Source organism: Rhinolophus ferrumequinum, chromosome 6 (assembly GCF_004115265.2).
Source record: "Rhinolophus ferrumequinum isolate MPI-CBG mRhiFer1 chromosome 6, mRhiFer1_v1.p, whole genome shotgun sequence".
Taxonomy (NCBI): domain Eukaryota; kingdom Metazoa; phylum Chordata; class Mammalia; order Chiroptera; family Rhinolophidae; genus Rhinolophus; species Rhinolophus ferrumequinum.
The window spans coordinates 61,431,773-61,453,133 of NC_046289.1; the positions used below are offsets into that span (position 1 = coordinate 61,431,773).

Below are 21,361 nucleotides of genomic sequence, written 5' to 3' on the forward strand. Positions count from 1 at the left end.
CATGCCAACTTGTTGATCAGCTGACCACTGTGGTAGAAGGCAGGGATACCTGTAAAACTAGGATGAAGGCAGCCCTTCTCTGGCTTGGCAGGTCAGAGAGCACAGAACCACAGCTCTAGCTTCCTGTGTGCCTAGGCAACTCCCCAGGCTGGCCTCAAAAGCCACGAGGAGTCCCAGTAGGACATGGTGCCTACCCATTGTAATACTCTGCTTCACGCTGCTGGTTGGACAGGAGGTGAAAAAGGACTGACTTCCTTCCACTCTGATGGAATCAGGAAATCCAGACAAACCCAAGGACAGTACCCTGTCTGGCCCACTAATGAAAATAAAGTCTCCATTGCAATAAACAAGACCCAGTATAATAGTTGCTTAAACAAGAATGAAGTTTATTATCTCTCAAGTAAAAGTCCAAACTCGTATTGTGGCTCTGGTTTGCAGAGTTGTCAATCTCCCAGCTTCCTTCTACTTGCTCCACTGTCTCTAAGATGATGCCCTTATTTACATGTTCCAAAATGCCCACGTGTGGCTAATTAAAAATTGATTCCTATGAGAAAGAGAAAATTGCTTTGAGGACACCCATCAGTCTCTGACTCACTGTAACAACAAAAGTTCAGCCCTGCATCATGAAACCAAAGGAATCAAAAAGCAGTCTTATAGTTTGTGAGAAATAAAAGAATTTTTTATATACTCCAAAGAGCAATTTTTAAAATCTGGCTTTTTGAGTTTGGAACATTGGATGCCAACAACCCTGTAGTCTCTGCGCAAGGATATGGAAAAATCCAGCCAAGGGGTTTGTTTGTCCTGAGCAACACAGCGCACATCATATGTAAATGCGGTGGTACTGGTAGCCGCCAAGATTTTTCAAACAAACTGGGCAATTTTTACTATATTTAAGGGAAGTGAAGAGGCACCAAGTGCAGAAGATGTGTCCACATTCTGTAGAGTAGATGTGTCGTCTACTCGATTCAATCTCCGAGTACCCGTCCATACAAATTCGGCACTGGATATACCCAGGTAGCGTGCAACGTAAAGTCGCTTTTTCTAGGGCCGTATGGTGGGCACTGTTGGTCACATATACATCTCTGACCCTCGTCAACCTCTTCTGATCACAGCTCACCACCCAGCTGCCAGTTTGGCCTTGGCGTGACCTTGCGTTCCTCCTTGGCCTCCTTTCTTCAGCAATCACAACAGAGTCATGGTGAGTTAGGTCAATCACTGCGGGTTCTACAGGTTCAGAGGTGAGGTCGACTACTTCATCACTTTCTCCAAGTTCTATCAGTTCTGCTTCCAAGACCATCGCAGGAGTTGGGCTTCCTTCCCCAGCTGTACCAACTTCTTGGGCTTGTCTGGAATTCACCATGTTACCATCACAAATACTTGTGGTCATTGTGCTTTTGGGATCCAGTATTCAGAGAAGTAAGTGATCTGTGCCACAGTTTACAGTGAATGTTAGAGTCCTCAGTTTCTCACAGATGTTGGTCAGTCACTCTCTGACTTAAATAAGAATGTAAAGCCCAGATTTTCTGGTATGTTTGAACTCTGATTCTGGTTCCAGTCTTGTCTGCGTTCTCATGGGGGAGAGGGGTGTGAATCTTCTGTGATCCACTTATAAGGCAGCTCACTCTGAATTTTTAACTGAAAAAAAATGAGAGAAAAATTAAGCATTAGTAATACTTAAAATTGATAGTAGTATAAAATGTATAAATATATACCCAAAAAATGCATAATTCAAAAATTTTTGAGTTATGCATGTAAACAAACTTTAAACTTTGTGCCCTTCCTCATTCCATGACATGATGGTCGGCAGGAGAAGGAGAGCCCAAGGGGCACTTACATGAAGAGAAGCACACAATCATAAACACCAAGAAAGGTCATAACTTCCTTCAAGATCCATTATGAGGACCTCAAGGAAACACTTAATTTTTACAAAGTAAAAATGGAGAGACCAATAAGCTCTTTGCACATTTGAGTTTCTAATAGCAAATAAGAGGTGAACCATTTAGTTCATGCAGAGGTTCATGTTATCCAGGATTCCTTTTCTAACAGAGGCAGCAAGTGGGGTTTTGAAGAATTTTATCCCAAATTCTGTTCTAGGACAGAAAGGATGGAGTTGAGGCACTTCTCACAGAGAGAGCTGGTTTGAGTCTAGGCTCTCTTACTTTTGGGTATGTGACCTACGCGGTTGAAGTTCTCAAAATCTCAGCATGAAAACCCTTTTAAAAACTTATTTTGTGATTTAAAAATAATGTATCATTCATCATTAAGCAAATGCAAATCAAAGCCATAAGAGAACCATTTTACACCTACTAGGATGGCTATAATAAAAAAGATAGATTAAGTGTTGAGAGGATGTAGAAAAATTGGTACCCATACACAACTGGTGGGAATGTAAAATCGTGTGGAAGCTTTGGGAAAGAAATAGTGTGGCAGTTCCTCAAAAGGTTGAACATTCAGTTACCATATGACCCAGCAATTCCATTCCTAGGCTTAGACCCAAGAGAATTGAAAATGTATGTCCAGACAGGAAACTTGTACACAAATGTTGATAATAGCATTATTCATAATAATGAAAAGTGGAAACAACCCACCCAAATGCCCATTAACTGAATGAATGAATAAATGAAACGTGGTATATCCATACAATGGAGAATTATTTGGCAATAAAATGCAGATACTTGCTATTAATATGGATGGCCTTTGAAAACCTCATCTTAAGTGACAAGCCAATCACAAAAGACCACACACTGTGTGATTCCATTTATATGAAATGTCAATAATAGGCAAATCCATTGGGAGAAATGGAAGTGACTGCTAATGGGCAGAGGGTTTCTTTGGAGGGTGATGGAACTGTTCTGAAATGGAGGTGATGGTTGCACAACACTGAGTATACGAAAACTCACTGAATTGTACCCTTTAAATAGGTGAACTGTATGATTTGTGAATTAGATCTCAATAAGGCTTTTGCCAAAACAAACACATAATTAGCTGCCACAGAAATGTCACACAAAACTGTGACACGATCTGGATTTATACACACACCCTAGACCCTGAATGAGGAAGTGCGCAGCGTGAGAGGAAAAGGGGGTCAGTACAGAAGAGGGCGCAGTGCGCAGCGCGCCACCAGATACGCGGACCCGCTCACCCATCGGACGCCACAGAAACCCGCCTTTCACGGGATCACTGCCCTCAACTACTATGTATTTGCCTTTTGTGTCCCGCCCGCCAATCCCTTTGCGCTGCGCTCAGGAAAAGGGAACCCCTCAGAACGAGGCTGGGCAGCCCGCAAAGCAGTGTCCACTGCCCCCAACCCCACCCACGCACCCAGCATCCATCAACAACCTAGATATTTGGTCCTGTCCCGCCCTCCCCTCTCGGGGTAGCTCTCCAGCCAGAATACAGCAGGAAGCGTGCACTCCAGCGGCAAGCCACTTTCCGGCCTCTGCGCCCCTTCCCAGTCCAGTCTGCACGGAGCCTGAGCGAGCTGAACTTGGGCGGGGAAGGAGGACCGCGGGAGAGCTAGTGGACAGAGGAAGAAGCAGAGGGAGGGGCGGCGGCGAAGGAGGTACATACCCTCAACGCGCCCAGGCTGGCCAGGGGCCGCCTGCGAAGAACAGAGCGAAGGTCGCGAAGCGAAGAGATGCGTACATATTTCCCACCCACCCGGTAGCGGAAGGCACTAGGGTTTTGCCTCCTTTTAACCCACTGTTTTAGTTTCTCAACTGCCCAATCAAACCCTGAGCCCAGAGTGGTTCGTCACCGGTCTCTGGGCAAAAAGTGCTGTTCCAGGCTAGAAAAGGGGACTTTCCGGTCCTTAGTTTGCGTTTTCTCCCAAGTCTCATGCTTTCCGAGAAAGGGAAGGGCTTAGCTGTTGTGTGTGTGGTTTTTTTCTCTCTTTTTCCCTAGTCATTAGATCAACGACTCTCTAGAAAAGTGGTTCTTAGTAAAGGCACTATGCCTCTGAAAGAGATTTCTTGTAAATTAATTGGGCTATTTTCTAATATGGGGTTACTACAGGTATTTAGGGGCTGAGGGCCAGGGGTCCCAGTCTACACACACACAGAGAGAGAGAGAGAGAGAGAGACAGAGACAGAGACAGAGACAGAGACAGAGACAGAGACAGAGACAGAGACAGACAGACACAATGTATGAAAAACCTGCTCATAATCTGGGCTTTACAATCACATGAAAAAATGTGTTTTATTTTTCAATTATTTTAATTGTATTCCTTGAATATTTATTGACAATGCCAGGTCCATACACACTGAATTTTCCAGGAATTCAACTATCAGGCAATTCAAGGGAAGATGTATTTTTAATTTTTTGTTTGCTTTTGGAATTTTACCTAAAGAGTTTCACCATTTCAGATAATCACACCACAGACAGCAAACATTGGATCTGAACCTGAATCACCAATATAGTGCAACTCTCATCAGTTCAATGTCATGGTTCTGTTAACCAAAGAAGAGGTTTAGGCTGTAATAAAGAACAAAAAACAGTATTTATCTGAACAACAAGATTGCAGTCTGAGAGATGTACATTTGTGTAGAAACTCAAACTGCACTGTGGAGAGAACAAAGAAAGGCGGGGTTAATAAACACAAAAACCACGAAATGTAATTCTTTCATGCATATGAAGGATTGCTGGGTAGGTTAACAAGGATTGGTTAGTTCCAGTATGCAAACTAGAGAGGTGGAAAGTGCAAGGAAGGAAGTAAAGTGCATGTGGGGGCGGGGGTGCCAAAAAATGTGTACACATGACTTGTATTTATCTTTCCTTATCGGTATATATTGAGTACTACAATTTTAATACAGTTTTTTCCTTTCTTAAAATGTGCATACATTTTTTTGGCACCCTCTGGATGTCCATGTAGCATCTTGGAACAAGATTCTGGCTTGCTAACCTAAAAATAAAAGACCTTTCCAAATGAGAGGCAACAAGCATTTGAGATTAAAAAAAAAAACAAAGTAGCTATTCTGGATGCACCGATTTAGAGAGAAGCCCAAATATTTTTCCAATTAGTAGACAAAAGGCAATGGCTGTATGTGAGAAAGGGAAAGGGAACAATTACGTCAACAGAAGGAAGGCATTTCTATTGGTGCAGATAACAGTGATGCTAATTCTAAACAATGTTTTTCATTTTTAGTCTCATAGTCATCAGTCCTGTTAGTCATAATATCTACTTTTCTTATCCTTGTAAAGTTCTTTGAAGAACAATGTTGCTTTAGGCCCAGTCCAAAGGTTATTTTGCCCTGTTTTAACAAGACAAAGGTTTGAGGCATAAAATGTGCAGGGCGAGTTCCTCTATCATAACAGCTCCCACTCCATTTTAAAGTGACTCCATTTATTATTTTTTGACAGGCTTCAGGATGTTTTGAGCTGAGTTTAGCAACTTAGTAGCAGTTCTGAGAACTGAGGCACAAGATGTGCAAGGCCCCACTTCCTTAATAGCCTCCTAACTCTTGTTTTAAGTGATGCTCTTAGCAATATTTATTCCATTTTATTTTCTTCACTATCAGTTTACAGAGATCCTGAGCCAGTTGCAAGCATCTGGCACTTCTTTACGCCAGCCAGTGCAGCCAGGCTAAAGCATTCACATACTAAATTGCTTGGCTTTCATAATCAAATTAGTAAAAGGAGCAGCCACAAAATAGGAAGTGTTGGGGAAAACAGCCGGGGTGGGTGTTGGATCTCATTGGAGTTGAAACCTCTAATCTATGCTGGAGTCCTGGGGATTTTGCCCATCTCAGTCTACCAAGCCTGACCTTGAGTACTGACTCTCTATCCTAAACATCTAGCAGGCAAGGCTCTAATACAGAAGTGACTTAGTTACTGTGCCATCACAAGTTAGTGGATGAGAATCCTTCGTTTTATAGATAAGGAAACTGAGATCAGGAAAGGTTAAAAGATTTGAAAGGAGATGAACTGTGACAGAGCTAAGACTAGAAGTTCCTGAAAATGCAATTAAACTTTGTGAATTCTTTAAGCAAAACCATTCCCAGAAATCCTGAGACTATCAGAAGAGAGCTCTGCCTAAGGATTATCTTTGGAGGAACTGTCCAGAGCAGGGTTTTTGGGAGGGAATTCCTTCCCGCCTGTTCTCGGGAATTTTTTTCACTTTTCCGTTCTCGAATCCAGAGAAAAGGTGGTCAGGAAATTGGGAAAATCGTCTCCTTGAACCCAGTAATACCCACAATGGGAAATAAACATACTATTCACAATGTATTTCTTAGACATTTACAATGTATCTCTTAGACATTCTTCCTATTTAATCACTATCTGAAGTTACATTGTATTACAATGTTACATGCCACCAGACATGCACACAGGACAACAGAATCAGATATCACATGACCAGCTAATTTTAGCTCTTGTAAATTGAGCACATTTGATCATGAAGAACAGAAAACAGTTTGTATTTACACAGAGAAATCTTTATTTTCACAACCCAAGATTTGACTACAAAGTCATCTTCAGGTGAACTAAAGAAATATAAGGTAGTTTATCTTAATATGACATTGTAGTCAAATCCTGGGTTGTGAAAATAAAGATTTCTCTGTGTAAATACAAACTGTTTTCTATTCTTCACGATGAATCGTTTCCACAAAGTGACGGCCGATACTACCAACCACATTCAATCAGTTTGTTTGCAGCTGACAATTGTGATGTATGTGAGTGTTCTTGGCTCTCAGGTGCTATGGATAAGTCTATTTAAAAACAACTTGCACTGCTAATATTTTATTCCAATATTACAGTAATTTCCGATCTGATATCATAATGTTTTGTGGCACTTTTTAGCTATAAATATTTGCTGCACGATATAGGTCTTTCTTAATTTGTTCTTAATCCTTTTAAAGGAAATAAAATTTGAATTGGTTAAACATAGAAATAGAGATCTTGTGTCTCTCACAAAGTACTTGAGCAACATTAGTTGTCTCTGTCAGATGGAAGAGGATGAAGTTTTTGCCTTGTCAAGTAAGAATGAAATTGCATGATTGGCAAAGTCATTAATGGAAAGACTTTTTAAAGGAACATTTACAGCAGAAGAAGTTTCAAGAGAAGAAATAAAGGATGTCCTTACAGAGAGTTCTGAATCTGATCTGAAGTGTGAATTGACTAAAGTAATATCAGTTTTGACCTCAAAGATTAGCCCTATGCATGCAGACAAAATATTTGCTTCTCTAAGGAAGGAAATGAGCTTACGTGAAGCAACACATTCTCACTCTCAACTTGAAGATGCTTTTAGATGCACGCATAACAATTCGACCAACGTCTATAGAAAATGAAAGAAATTTTTCCACATCAAGTACATTTCTTACAAAGCGAAGATCAAGATTGTCTGGGGAATTAATGATCTATGTTTCTTAAAGTTTCATTTTAAAAATGACAAAAACTATGCGACGTATTTTTTTAAATTTTCAAACAAATAATATTTATTTGCTTTTGTTTTCTATTAATGTTTAATTTAATAAATAAAATATTTAAATGAGATTGGGAATGTTAATACATTGTGTGATATATGTAAAAACTCACTGCATACTATAATGTTTGGTTAAAGTTTGTATTAATGACATTGTTTATATTTTGAGAAAAACTGAAATATAACAGAAACCTAGCCAAAATGATACCATAGTGTCCCCTGTTTAGCGTTCAGGGCAAGAGATGCACTAGTCATGAAATTCTGGTTGACCTCCATTTAGGAAATTTTATTTACTCAAGTTTTGCGACGACCTTTTACACATAGGAGTGTCTCGAAACCTCTGAAAGACTGCGCCCAGGGCCACAAACCCCGGTTGCCCCACTTTCTCTACAGCTTTTCTGTTTATTAACATTTATTGTTACAGCCACTATTACAGATTATCAATGAAAATTAAATTTAAAAGATTATTTTGGGAATTCTCGGGAAATCCGATTTCCCCTTCTCAATTCCCGAAGGTTCCAAAATGTCGGGAATTTGCAAACCCTAGTCCAGAGCGAGGACCATCTTTTACTTAAAGCCCTTTAGGGAAAGGAATTCCACCATAGTAGTTTTTTGTTTGTTTGGTTGGTTGGTTGGTTTTTTCCCACCAGCTTGATAGGTTGGCTGGTAAAGGAACACGCATGATCAGGCAAATTGAAGTTTTTATTGTAAGAGACAAAAGTCTATCAGGCTGAGCAAAGATGGCTACAGCCCGAGCTGCACGTCTAAAGGATACTTGCAGCCCTGTAAGCTAGTGGCTGTTTTGTGGCATTTTCTGTTCTCGCAAGTTTGGCTCTGTCTGCAGGTGCAAGCCAACAGACATTTTGTTGTTTTCTTGCAGACATGGCACTGTCTGTAAGTCAAGGTCTCTGAGACCTAACATTCAGAGACCTAACATTAAGTCAAGGTGTGTAACATTCAGAAACCTAACAGCTCAGTGCCAAGAAGTTTCCCCTTGTATCCCCTTGCTGCGATACTAGATAATTTTACGTTCTAGTGAGCTGAGAAAATGAAGAACCACCGAAAGTAAAAGCAGTTACCTGGAGCTTTACATTTTACAATGCTCTTATCATCTTACCCTTGTCGGAACAACCCTGGAACAGTGCCTGGCACAGAATAGATATTCCATATATATTGAGTCAATAATTAAGCAAATAAATGAATAACCTTTATGATGTAGGAATAATTATCCCATTTTATGGATATGGTGATGAAGAGTCAAGTCAGGAATATGACTTTTCCAATTTCTTTTTTGTGGAGTTAGGATTCGAACTCAGGTCTGAGTTCAATGGCATTCACACTTTAATGCTAGCCCATTAGAATGTTTTTAATGGAAGTTTGGGATGGCATGTGTTATGGGCCCAGCAAAGGATGTTGACAGCAAACTCACAGGAAGCAGACTGACGCCCCAGCCCAACTCTATGAGCCCATCCCCAGCTTTTCCATATTTTGCTGCTAACAACTGGCACTAGCACATTACCCAGAACTGCAGATTACTCTCAGGCACTGGAGCAAGCTGGAAGTACCTGGAAGTTTTATGTTCCATCCCACTTCACACTGCTGGGCAGCCGACCGCCAAAACAGGATGATGTGGAGTAGGAAAACTCAGCTCCTTTGTTTCAAGGCAAGACAAACTGACGTGTGTTGTTTGTGCTAGAGCTCCCTGTGGGAACAGGCCGAGTGTGGGACTTCTGAAATCCACCCTCCCTGGGCTTCTTCCCATTCTCTACCTTTCATCTCCACTCCCTTTTTGGCTTCTCCTGGAAGCCCTTTCTCAAGAAATCATTTGCATCCAAATCCTTGGCTCAGGGTCTGCTTCTGCAAGAACTCCATCTGTGACACTCACTGACTCTTCAGGTGATGAAAATGGCATGCACACTAGCAGGCAGCTATGGATACCTGGAAAACCACTTCAAATACCACCATGACATTGTGTGTCAACAAGAATCCTCTTTGTTCTTTGCTAAGTGAAAACCGTAAAAAAGAGGAAGTGGCCCATGGGGGAAGGGAAGCCTTCAGTTGGGCCTGTGTGCGTCAGAGATAAATATCTCTTCAATTTCCTAGTTATTTACATCATCTGTGTTGTGGAGGACGAAAGAAGACAAATAATTGTGCATCCGACTAATGAGAGAAGATGTACGGAATTTAGTACATAGTGCTTGATATGTGTTCAAACTGTTATTTTTAATTCTATTTACTAAATGTTTTTTTTCCTATTGGCCCTTCTTATTGCTCTCCAAAGTATCAGACCAGTTTTTAATGCATAAAGCTTCCAGTCAAGGTACTCACAGATGCTTTATTTATTTCAAGGTATCTAGGACCCAAATGTTAGTCTTCAATTTTTTTTCTTTCTAAAAACCTAAAGTCCAAGGAGAGATAAGGTAAGTTTTTGCTCCTAAAACTTTAATGGCTACATCACAGACAAATTATTTATTTTATTAAAGGAAGACCTTGAGTTTTACCTCAAGAGTTTACAATATAAGAAAGACGAGTAAAAAACAACAGCCCAAAGATATTGGGAGAGTGGTTGTTAACAAAAACTAGAAAAGACCACATTTGCCAGTTCTCTGTATTATTTCCATTTATGCCATGTTTTAATTAGGGATGGTGAAAAAAATGAGAAAAATTATTTGAAAGGGTTTTTAAATAAACAAAATAATAACAATAACCATTTTTAAAAACAGAATGAAAAATAAAAATCTGCTGAGAAACTAAACATAGGAAAATGAACACTGATAAGTGATCATTTCTGCGTGGTGGGATTATAAATTTTCTTTCCCTTTCTGCCTGTATAAAATTCCTAAAACATAGTGTACATATATTTAAATAATGAAAGTTGTAACACTTCAAATCATATAGAAGTATGAAGAATAATATTTTTTAAAGTCTGCTTTCATCTTTCTCCTACTATCTCAGTTCCTGTTCCTAAGTAAACATTGTTGTGTATATTTCTAGACCTTTTCCTGTCGATTTATGTGCTAAGAGAGGGTGAGGGCAAAAAAGTAAAAACGTTAATATAGTTTGTTTAAAAATGGGTAAAAATGGGATCAGAAGTAGCACCTCAGCTTGGAGTGCCAGAGAATGCTGAGACTCTGAAAGAGGGGATGAGCAGGATGAGTGCCCCAGCTGCCAAGATCCGGGCTCCATTCTTGAGGAATATTACATATAAAACACTACGTTACGGTCACAGTCTCATCTCTTGACGTTTTCATTGTAGGTCTCTGGGTCAACCGAGCAGTTCCAAGTTAAAACTACTGAATTCTAACACACATTTCCGTATTTCTTTGGATTCTCTTCCAGATGCATTCTCTTCTCCTTTACCTTGGTGAATTGCTGTAAGCCAAGGTTCCCACGTGACAGCTTTTTCTCACTATCCCTTGTTTTCATCATTTGAGGTATGGGGTCCTCTCAGGCCATCCCCTACAGGTCTAGTAACTGCATCAAATCATACGCTGTCCTTCTCTGGTGTCTTGGACCTTTCTAAATTCTCCTAAGAGGGGAATTACAAGGAAATACAAGGAGAACTATTTCATAAAGACTAAATTTTTAAAAATAGCCATAACATAAAATGGAGAGTGATGGGTACACATTGAAAAAAATTCAGTGGGGTTCAAAAGCTGGTAATCTCTGTTCTAGGAGTTTGCAGAGGTTTATATTTTTCTTTATTTTCATTATTTGATGATGAGGACAATTTAAAAACAATTCTACAATCAATTTTCTAACAATTTTATATATCGATTAGCCAAATAATTTTCTAAGTGATTGATTTGCCTCGAGCTGAGAAATAGCTTCCTTCAGCCCTTTCACCAATAGAGTCTGGGGGTGAGACTAGTCCTGTGCCTGGGAGAGTGTGGGTTCTGGCCTCCTTCCATTTGGCCAGATGAGTTGGCTCACTCCCCAGTGTTTAGGGCATAACATGGTGAACAGCAGGAGGAAACACCTCTTCTTAGGGTCTGAGTCTGTCCTGTTTCACCATCTACTCCTCCACTCCCATCCCACCTCCAAATCCTTCCCCGCCACACACTTACATGGAGTTTCAGGAAAATGCCAACTGATAACTCAGCAAAATGGCTTTTAGCAAATTAATTTTCCAATAGACTAGTCAGTTTCCTCTTCTTTATTTACTCTAGTTGTGAGTAACCACTAACAACAATTTAGGGCATGACTTTCCAGACCCGCTTTTGTGCGTGATGCAAATATATAATGCATGTGCTTTATCTGGTTTGGGCTTTTTAATGACTAACAATATATATTTTCTAAAAATTACTGTTTTGTTTCAGCAATATAGCATGGCTATTCTTCTAAGTCAGTATGTAATATCTAATTCTTTATTACTGACATGGAGAGTTTTGTTTAATTTCCATTGCACAATTACATTTAATAAGCATAATTAAGTTCCAGTGTTGCTCATCTTTGATCGATCCCTTCTTCTGAAATGGAGAACTAAGGCATGCTCTAATTGGACCATCGGCTAGCAAAACAAACTTTTCACAAAACAGTTCTGTTGAATGACATGGAACAGAAAGTTTTTTATGATTTAACTCCATGGGTTTCAACACTGGATCTAGAAATCGTTTTTTAAAACACTGTGAAAACTTATGTCCATGCAAAAACCTGCACATGATATTTGTATCAGCTTTTTTCATAACTGCCAAAATTTGGAACCAACCATTATGTCCTTCAGTAGGTGAATGGATAAACAGACTGTGGTACACCCAGACAATGGGATATTTACTATTCAACGCTAAAATGAAATGTGCTATGAAATCATGAAAAGACATGGAGGAACCACAAATGCATACTACTAAGTGAAAAAGGCCAATCTGAAAAAGCTACATACTGTGTGAGTCCAATTATATAACATTCTGGACAAGACAAAACTATGTGGATAGTACAAAGATCAGAGGTTGTCAGGGGTTGGGGGCAGGGAGCTTTAGGGCAGTGAAATACTCTATGTGACACCATAATAATGGATACATGTCATGATACATTTGTCCAAACCCATAGAACACGCAACACACTAAGAGCGAACTGTAGTATGAACTCTGGACTTTGGTGATGTCAATGTAGTTTCTTCAGTTGTAACAAATTTACCACTCTGGTAGGGGATGTTGATAATGGGGGAGGCTATGGTTAATGGGGGTAGGGAATACATGGGCAATCTCTGTACCGTCCTCAGTTTTGCTGTGAACCTAAAACTGCTCTAAAAACATAAGGTCTTAATTTAAAAAAATAATAATACTGATGCCTGGGCTCTGTATTTAGAGACCATGATTTAGTTTATCGGGATTGGAGCATTGAAAGCTGTTCTTTGTTTTTAATAGACTTTATTTGTCAGAGCTGGTATTTTTAAGTTCCACAGGTGATTCTAATGTGCCTCCAGGGTGGATAGTTACTGGTCTAAGTACTCCTTTATCTTCTCAGCGAAGTTCCTACAAATCTTCCCCCAGCTACCCTTGCTCTGCTGTTTGGAATTACCCACACCTGTCGTCTCTCTATACTTCTCAAATTTTGCCCCCCTTCCTGAAAACCCCAAACCCCACTTACCAGTCAGAACCACTACCCACCAAGTCTCAGCTCAAGCAAATGGCCTCCTAACACCTATCTAAATTTTTTGTTGTTGTTCCCTGAACACATTTTCCTGTCACCTAGTTCCTTGGGCAAACCTGTGCTACTCTTTTATCAGGCTACATTTTAATTGTTCAAATGCATGGCTGCCCCTCCATTAACTGAGCGATTTGAGAGCAGTGTTGTTTCATTCATCTTGTCAGTACCTAGCACTAGCTAACTCAAATGTAGTCAAACAAATGCACAAAGCTAGTCATGTCTAAACTATGTCTTGAAATTTAAAAATCTAGTATTTTTCATTCAAAGTATATATACTGCTTGCTAAAATATGAACTCCTCCACAAACTTTTGCTCATTTTTTGTCTGCACATTCCTCATGTCTTGGCCTAGGAAACAGAACTCTAGCTGAAAGATGGAAGCCTGGACTTCCAGGAGACAGCCGTGTGTCACCCTGAATAAGTCATTTAACTTCTCTGTGATCTAGTTCCTCATCTATAAAATGCAGATCACTGAGGCCCCTTCCATTGTGAGGCAAACCCTGTATACCAGGGGTTTACACTCTTTTTCAAGTGACACTTGAAGATGGTTTCCCTGTTTGAAAACAAAGAGGTAAGAGAGGGAGAGATATATAAGAAACTAAACACATTGATGTTTCCCATCATTTTAATTAGTATAGCAAAAAATACCAAAAGTTATGCAACAGATGTAAGAGATAAATATGACTGTATCTTTTCTTTCATCCACAAAAAATTTCCAGAGTACTGACAATATTTTTTCAAAAAATTTCCCCATATTTCTAAGCAATGAAAACTGAAGGTTAACTTTAAACATGCATACCTATCTTATCAAATTTTGTGCACAAAAGACTGAAGAGTTGAGATTTGACTAAGATGTTATTGAACATGAGATTCTCTCCGCCCCCGCCATACTTCCAGCAACTTCCAACAGCTCCCTGCCCAGATTGGGATCTACATCGATGTAGATCCCAAAGTAGAATTATAAAGAAGATATCTGTGTTAACATCAATATAACTTCTCAATTTGAATACATAAAGCATAACAGTATGTAAGTATTAAGATGAAGGAAAACACAATTAGAAATTACTTCTCTCCCCTAATGAAATGTCTTCAAATCTGAAAAGAAAAAAAAAGTCCTGTTAGCAAATATACTTATTTTATTTGAATTACAGATCACACCACCCAAGTTGTATAACTTCTGCCATGTACATCACCATTTATAAAAGAGGTAGCTGCAGACAATTTCCCAGACCTGTTACCAAGAGCATATTCCATTAGTTTATCCCATTGATTCTCCCACAACCTTAGAGGAAAGAATGCTGGTATTAGAGTTTAGATCCTGGCTCTACCGTTTAGTAAGTGTATGACTCTGAACAGGTCACCCAACTTCTCTGATGCTCTCTCAAATTACTTTCCCTGTCCTAGAATATAACAGGAGATTTGAATAGGTTTTCAGTACTAAGGTACCTTATGGAGTACAATTTCATTGAAGAGCTGGATTTTCTACTCTGGACTCCATTCAAAGACGCAGGGAAGTTCAATTCCTCCCTCTTTCATGCTTGCAGAACTCCTTGTAGATATATCTATTACAGTATCTTTACATCGCATAATAACAATCTGTTTCTATTTCTTGCCTCTATTGGACTGGGAGCCTCTAGAAGGCAAACATAGTGCCCACACCTGAAGGCTCAACAAGAGGTCGAAGCAATGGGACATCTGCAGAACCCTGTCACGCCTCTTTTCTGACTGAATAATAAAGCAACTGCTAAGCAAAAGAAGAGAACGGTTCATTTTTGAAGGCCCAGAGATGCCCAATGTAGAAATGGCAGAAGAAAGATCAAACCCGTGCAGGTGTTGTGGGTAACCAGCTGTCTCTATCCTGTCACACCACACTGGCAGCTCCTCTGACTGCATTTAGAGGGCCAGTGATGCTGGCAGAGCCACAACTGGCCCACACGCCTTCCTCATGTCACTCCACAGGAGACGGGAGTGTGTGACCTCATAGAAGTCTTCTCTGCCTGCTGAAATGCTACCCTGATTAATGTCCTCCGATACTGAAGGTTATCACACTATCAGAGCTGTCTGGAAATAGTCCCCTGGATAGCGAAGCAAAAAGCATTTTCTTAAGGTTAGAAACTCACCTCAGTGATAACTGGTTTAGTTATATTGATCTATGAAAAAGAACATGGGGAAAGAAAAAGAAAAACAGTAAGTTTTATTTTTTAAATACTATATATTAACAAATGTCTAAAACTGTCATAAACAAGGCTGGCAGAATAGCCTGCTGTCCCCAACCACGAACACCTTGTTTAGAACTACCCAGTAGGACCCAACCCTGCCTACTAGCCTCCGATCCCAACCCCGCCAGGGACTGCTGGAGGAGCCCAGGATTGTAGGGCGCTAGGATAGCAGCACTTACAAAGGCCTGTGCCTCCGAGACTCTGTCCTTGGTCCTAGAATCCAGGAGGCTGTCAGGAAAGCCCAAGGAAGCCAGTAGGTAAGAAACGCTGGGAGTGTGTGATATGCGCTGGGAGTGTGAGGTTTGCGCAAGGCTTATTGCTTGCTCCTTGCTCTTGCCACAGGAAAATTACCATTTCCAGGACCATGCTATGCTGAAGTCTCTCACAAGGTGCCACTAATCAGAGCTTTAACAACATTCTCCGACTATGCCTGTATGTGTATTTTCTTTTTAAATATCAAAGCAGCTCTCTGCTGTGGTTACACTCAGATACTGTCAGCAGCTAAGGAGGAACTTGAAAACTTACCCCACTTAACTCTCTTGGGCTGAGAGAGAGTAATGTGCTTCACACGGCAAGTGTACTCATCCTCAGCACTAGGAGTGAAATTTGCATGCACCAGAAGGTAGAAAGACCAGTCCTTGCTGAAAGACAGGTCTGACTGCTCCACTTTCATCTTCTCCCCATTCTTCAGCAAATCAATTTCAATCTGGGGTGGATGGAACCCAGACACATAGCAATTCAGGTAATTTGGCTTTCCATTCTCTGCTGGATGCCGTGAGTAAACTTGAACCCTTGGAGAACCTAAGGAACATTAGGGAAAGACAAAAGAAAATTGCGGAGTATTTCAGTTGGGGCAAACTTGGTCTAAAGCTATCAGGCACCAAGTGTTTAAATTTGATCATCCATTTCTCCCAATTCTACTTCCACTCCGGCCAAATGAACTTACACTTTTCCAAAAGGCTACCTCCATTTTGAAGGATAAACTATGACTTAGTATCTTTCCCACGTCAATTCCCCTACACATGCCTTTTTGGCTTTTTCTAGCAGATTTCTAGTAGTATCTTCTGTCATTGGAGATTGTGCCGAATCTTTAGGAATCTTTCTGTGGAGGCTCTCAGGAACTTTTGATGGCTTCTCAGCACCCATAAAATTCCTTAACACATCACTCAAAAGTCTACATGATTTGGCCCCAACCTTTCCAACGTCATTTTTCGCTTCACACCCCCACCATAGCAGCCACATCAAAAAACACATGTTACTGTACTCTATTCCAACCCTGTCAATTTGTTTTTTCTTAGGACTACTCCTTTTCCTTTTTGGTACCTGCTCCTGCCTGGATTGACACCCATGTATATTAGGTGTCTTCTAGTGCAGTGCCTGGCACCCAGCAATTGTTCTGTAAGTGACAGATATTATTACCGCCTTGCTCAGATTCCTAAGAGAGTTAAGGGTAAGGACTCTGGCAAATGGGAGAGAACATACGTGCCATTATGACCAAGTAGAGTAATGCATGCAAATGGAATTTGCATTTTTAAATAGCACCCTCAAATGATTCCTATAACTAGGCAGGTTGGGAATACACTGCATAATGCTACAGAACAGTGGTTTCCAAAATGGGACACATGACTAGACCATTCCTGGGGATGTAGGAAGGAAATATAAACTCTGTATTTTTCATCCCAAATGAAGTAAGTGTTACTGCTACTAAATATATTAATACATGTGTATAGTTCATTTTAAATACATATACATTCAGGGTACATGATTACTACACGGCAGCTGCTTCTCCATGTCCAGGAAGAGGTAGGAAGGAGTACCAGGCCACGCTGACCAGATGTATTTGTCTAAAACATCGTATCATCAAAGGAAAAGTCATCAGGAAATATAGAAAGTCCACAAGAGCTGGACTGGGGATCCCAATAAAGCCCTGATTTTTTTTCATCAAGTTAAAAGTGAAACTAAATGAGAAAGCTCTTTGCATTTGAGCTTCTAATTATTTGAACATAATAAATGCCACAAGAGTCAGAGCAAAGTTCATCCAACCTGTAATTCTCTCTGAGGGAGCCAGGTAGGGTTTTGCAAAAGCATCATGAAAATCTCTTCTCAGAAGAGGACCAGTATCAGACAGGCCTGGATTTGCATCTGGACTCAGCCACTTATTGGCTCTGTGACTTTGGGAGAGTTATTTAAGCTTCCAAACTTACCTGAAAAATCAATGCATGCCTACAGTGAAACAAACAAAACCTACATATGAGATAGAGCAGAAAATAGACCCCCAGAGCCAATCACCAATACCCATTTCTTGCGTATTTTCCAGAAATGGTCTATGCAGAGCCTGTACTACTTTGGAAAATTTCAGATTAAGGTTTTTTTTAAAATGTCACCTTGTTATTTTTCAAAAGGCTTCTATAGTCAGCAGCAAATATGAATAATAGTAATGACAGACATTATGCTTTATTTTGTAAATCAAATACCTTTTTTTCATGATTAAAAAAACACGCTTCATAGATGCTTTTAAGAGGGGACAGATGAGAGGGTCCAGTATATTGCGGGGTATTTGGAACGAGCTCAATATCCATGGTGTCCCCCAGTCTGGGTAACCGTGTTGATTACCCTTATCACTGGTTTTACAAACTCTCTGACTGATAAACCTTGGCTTTTTCAAAACTGAAAGTAGAGGCGTAGCTCATCTTGGAAAGAACCAGGCAAGGAGCCAAAGAGAAAGCCCTTTGCAAAGAAAAGCCAACCGGGGCCTACGGCTACCCAGCTAGTTCCAATCTCACACCCCAAGGTGGCAGTTCTGCAAAACGCTTGGATTACAGCCCAAAGGCGTACACCCCCCGCTTAATGCTTCGGTCAGGAGCTATTGTCTGCCATTTATTCCCTGTGTGATTAAGTTACTTAAACTCTTGGTGACTCAGTTTCCTCATCTGAGATGCTGATAACCATCATATTTACATCGTAGTAGCATTTAAGAATTAAATGACATAAAGCACAGAGTCCAAGGCACGCTGAGTATTCAAAAACAGGTAGTTCTTCTGATTATTAAAAGCGACGTGTAATGGGAACAAGTGAGTTAATGGTGTGAACGCTTTCTTTAGCACCTCAAAATATTCAACAAATGTCGCGAGCTGATCTCGCTCAATGGTTTGATCCCATATTTATGGGGAAGTGCCGAGTGGCAAGAGAACTTGGCAGGCGCCAGGAGGAAGCCCGAAGCCCTCCGCTTGCGAGCCAAGCAGAGTTGCCATGGACTGATTTACCCTGGCGGTGCCTCCGCCAAATGCCAAACTTCTGTCTGTACCCATTCACAAGCCCCCAACTCCGCGCCTTTGGGATCCGACTCTCCGCCTTCCCCTCCAGCTGTGCGGGGGCGAGAGGTCCCGCGGAAGAGCGGAAGGAAACCCTCCCTAGCCCGGGTCGCTCTAAAGCTTATCAACGCTAGGAAACTTTGTCCGGATCCGTCCGGCCCGGGCGTGCCTGAGGTCTCCCCAACCCTTCGCTCCGCGAGAAAGAAGAAAAAAAGCTTGCGTCCTGCGCTTGTACTCCCACCGCTTCCCTGTCTTGACCCCGGCCAGGAAAGAGCACTTGGGGACCCGGAGTGTTACCCAAGAGTTAGAGTGTCAAAGAGGGTTTGGGGCCGGGAGAAGGGATAGTGGAAGAGAGGAGGGGAGAAGGACACACTCACGAGGTTCGGCGTCCAGGCCAGACAGACAGAGCAGTCCGAGAAGGACCAAAGTCACCGGGACAGACATCGCGACTACAGCTCAGCAGAGAGGTCGCCTAACTGTGCTTGCGCCTGGCGCCTCGGCTTGTATATATACCCACTCAAGCACCGCCAATCAGAGGTCTGCGTGTGGAAAGCCGTCACCCGTCTCCTAGTGGGCGATGCTGAACCAGGTTAGAAACGGGACTTTCCATTTTCAGTTTCATTTTCCTATAAAGTCTCGTGATGCTTAAGAAGGCATGGATTGGACCGGGTGGGTTCCCTATCTGTAAATCGGCGCCCCCCGATCTGGGGTGCGCCTCCGAGTTTGAACTGCTGGCCTAGAACTTCAGTCTGGACGCACCTTGGTGCAGCAACCTGGCTGTTCGAACCAGCCCTAGAGATGCTAAGTCTCTTTCTTACCCCGCCTCAGCCAGTTAGGAGCCTGGAACGTGTGGTTTTCATTTGAAAAAAAACTGAGGCCCAGAAAGACTAAGTTCGTGGTCAGCGGATGAGCGGTGCTGGGCAGAACAAAAACTACTGTTAATCATTACAACCCGCAATACACGGTAGGTTTCTGGATTTGCGGGGCAAGAAAAATCGTCCAGGAACCTCGAGGACTCCCGCGGATTGCTCAGAGAAACGTCCAGAGTGAAAGAGGACATTCTTGCTCCCTGAATTCTTTCAGGGAAAACTTTCTTTCTGTAAAGCTCTGTGCCAAGAAATTCTTCTCTGTATCATCCTGCTGTTGTTTAGGTGATTTTCTTTGTTTTGTTGATTTGTGGGGGAAACGACCACTGATAGTAAAAGTAAGTAACTGCTTAGAGCTTTAGAGTTTACAGACTCCGTCATTCCCTGTGAGTTACCACACTACAGTGGAGCTTGGTGCCTAGTAGGTATTTGGTAAACTGAATGAATGAACGAGCAAACAAACGAGGGAGCGAATACGTGAATAAACTCTAGGAGTTAGGAATTGCCTCATTAATTTTTATGAATAGGGAAAACAGGCTAAGAGACTAGGATTCAAACTCTGGCCTAATTCATACTTCCCGACACTTGTAAGATAAAGGGTGTGGCAGTTTTAGTGAGAATTTAAATTGCATCTGCCCTGGGCCCAGCCAAAGAAGTTAAACTTATTGATTTTAAGAGTGTGACAATATTAGACAGATTCATTAAGAAAACGTACACTCGGGAGACACCTTAGAAAAGAAGCTGTGATCACATGGCAGCTGAGTCCATCAGTCTTCTCCGAGTGCAACAGTGAGAAGAGGAAGTGAATCATAGGAGCCTGGAGGGGCAGAGATTTTGGAAATCACCATGGTTTTTCAGCTGAAGGGAGTTGGCTTGTGCTTTCCTCAAGGAGCACAACAGATATCTTCTGGGTTTCTTTCATCTGTTGATAATCCCTATTGTGGAGGCCATGGCTAAACTAGAAAAAGTAGAATATTCTCTACAGATCAAATGAAAAGAGATAATGCACAGAGAGAGCCTCACACAGTTCCTAGCACCTAGCGAGTGTCTATAATATTTAACAAGTGTACTGTAATTACTGTTATTTACCTAGCTTTTCTACCAGCTTTAGCTATAACTCTCCTGAAATATTGGAATAATTTTTATGCATGAAGTTATGAGTAGAGATATTCCTGCCCCTCCCATTTGTTTGTATGTTTGTTTTATAACTCATTTAAGGCTCTTAAGGGCTGAAATGTTACTGTTAACTGGGCTATCTTTCACCTCTAAACTCCTGTTTACTACATCACAGAGAAATACTATATAATTTATTAAAGATAGATTCTGACCTATTCACTTAGAAAACCAGTTTAAAAGCAATAAAACAACACAGTGAAGACAGAAAAGTATATTTCTCAATTTTTTGTGTTTAGGAAATTCCTGTATCTTTCTTGGATTTCTATTGTAACATGTTTTGAATAGCGAGGGTGAAAATGAGATATAAAACTATTCTTTTAAATCCAAGAGCACACTGTTTGTCTAGTAGGTCAGTCGTTTGGAAATCTACAAACATAGCAATTTAATAGTGTTATCTCCCAGTAGTGGGATTAACAGATGGTATTTTTTTCCCAACTCTCCTAAAAACTTTTTACAGTGAATAGTTATTCAAAATAGTAAATACTTTCAAGAATGAGGAAGAACTGGAATGGTCATATCCTCTGGGGGGGAACTGTGAACCTCAAGAAGGAATGTATCTGCCAAAAAGGACTCCTCATGGTTAACTCGGCCCAAATTCCTAACCAGAGTCTAGAAGCCCAGTTGCTGACAGAGGCCTCTCATGCACACTTCATTTCAGGGAAAAGCCACAGACTGAGCTGCCAAGCCTCCTGTACTGTGTTCCTGTTCAGCTACGCCTACCTTTATA

At 41.0% G+C, this 21,361-nt stretch overlaps 2 protein-coding genes across 2 annotated transcripts; both read right to left on the minus strand.

The window, feature by feature from the left end:
• Window positions 1-370: 370 nt before the first annotated feature.
• LOC117022855 (E3 ubiquitin-protein ligase RNF4) lies at window positions 371-3,716 on the minus strand. The gene is made up of 2 exons (XM_033107035.1): window positions 3,571-3,716; window positions 371-1,635 (listed from the first exon to the last, which is right to left on the minus strand). The coding sequence occupies exon 2, from the start codon at window positions 1,385-1,387 to the stop codon at window positions 821-823; it is 567 nt and encodes a 188-aa protein (XP_032962926.1). The 5' UTR covers window positions 1,388-1,635; window positions 3,571-3,716; the 3' UTR covers window positions 371-820.
• Window positions 3,717-13,669: 9,953 nt separating this feature from the next.
• On the minus strand, window positions 13,670-19,125 carry B2M (beta-2-microglobulin). Its single transcript, XM_033108872.1, has 4 exons — window positions 18,970-19,125; window positions 15,807-16,082; window positions 15,183-15,212; window positions 13,670-14,157 (listed from the first exon to the last, which is right to left on the minus strand). Exons 1-3 carry the CDS (start codon window positions 19,034-19,036, stop codon window positions 15,199-15,201), a joined length of 357 nt encoding a protein of 118 aa, XP_032964763.1. The 5' UTR covers window positions 19,037-19,125; the 3' UTR covers window positions 13,670-14,157; window positions 15,183-15,198.
• Between the last annotated feature and the right edge of the window lie 2,236 nt (window positions 19,126-21,361).

What these genes read in the sequence shown, in the direction of transcription:
- B2M (XM_033108872.1), bottom strand. Translation starts at nt 19,036, where the DNA reads ATGTCTGTCCCGGTGACTTTGGTCCTTCTCGGACTGCTCTGTCTGTCT. An exon ending in TGGCCTGGACGCCGAACCTC is followed by an intron (nt 16,083 to 18,969) that starts GTGAGTGTGTCC and finishes AATGTTCCTTAG; the next exon opens with GTTCTCCAAGGGTTCAAGTT.
- LOC117022855 (XM_033107035.1), bottom strand. Translation starts at nt 1,387, where the DNA reads ATGACCACAAGTATTTGTGATGGTAACATGGTGAATTCCAGACAAGCC.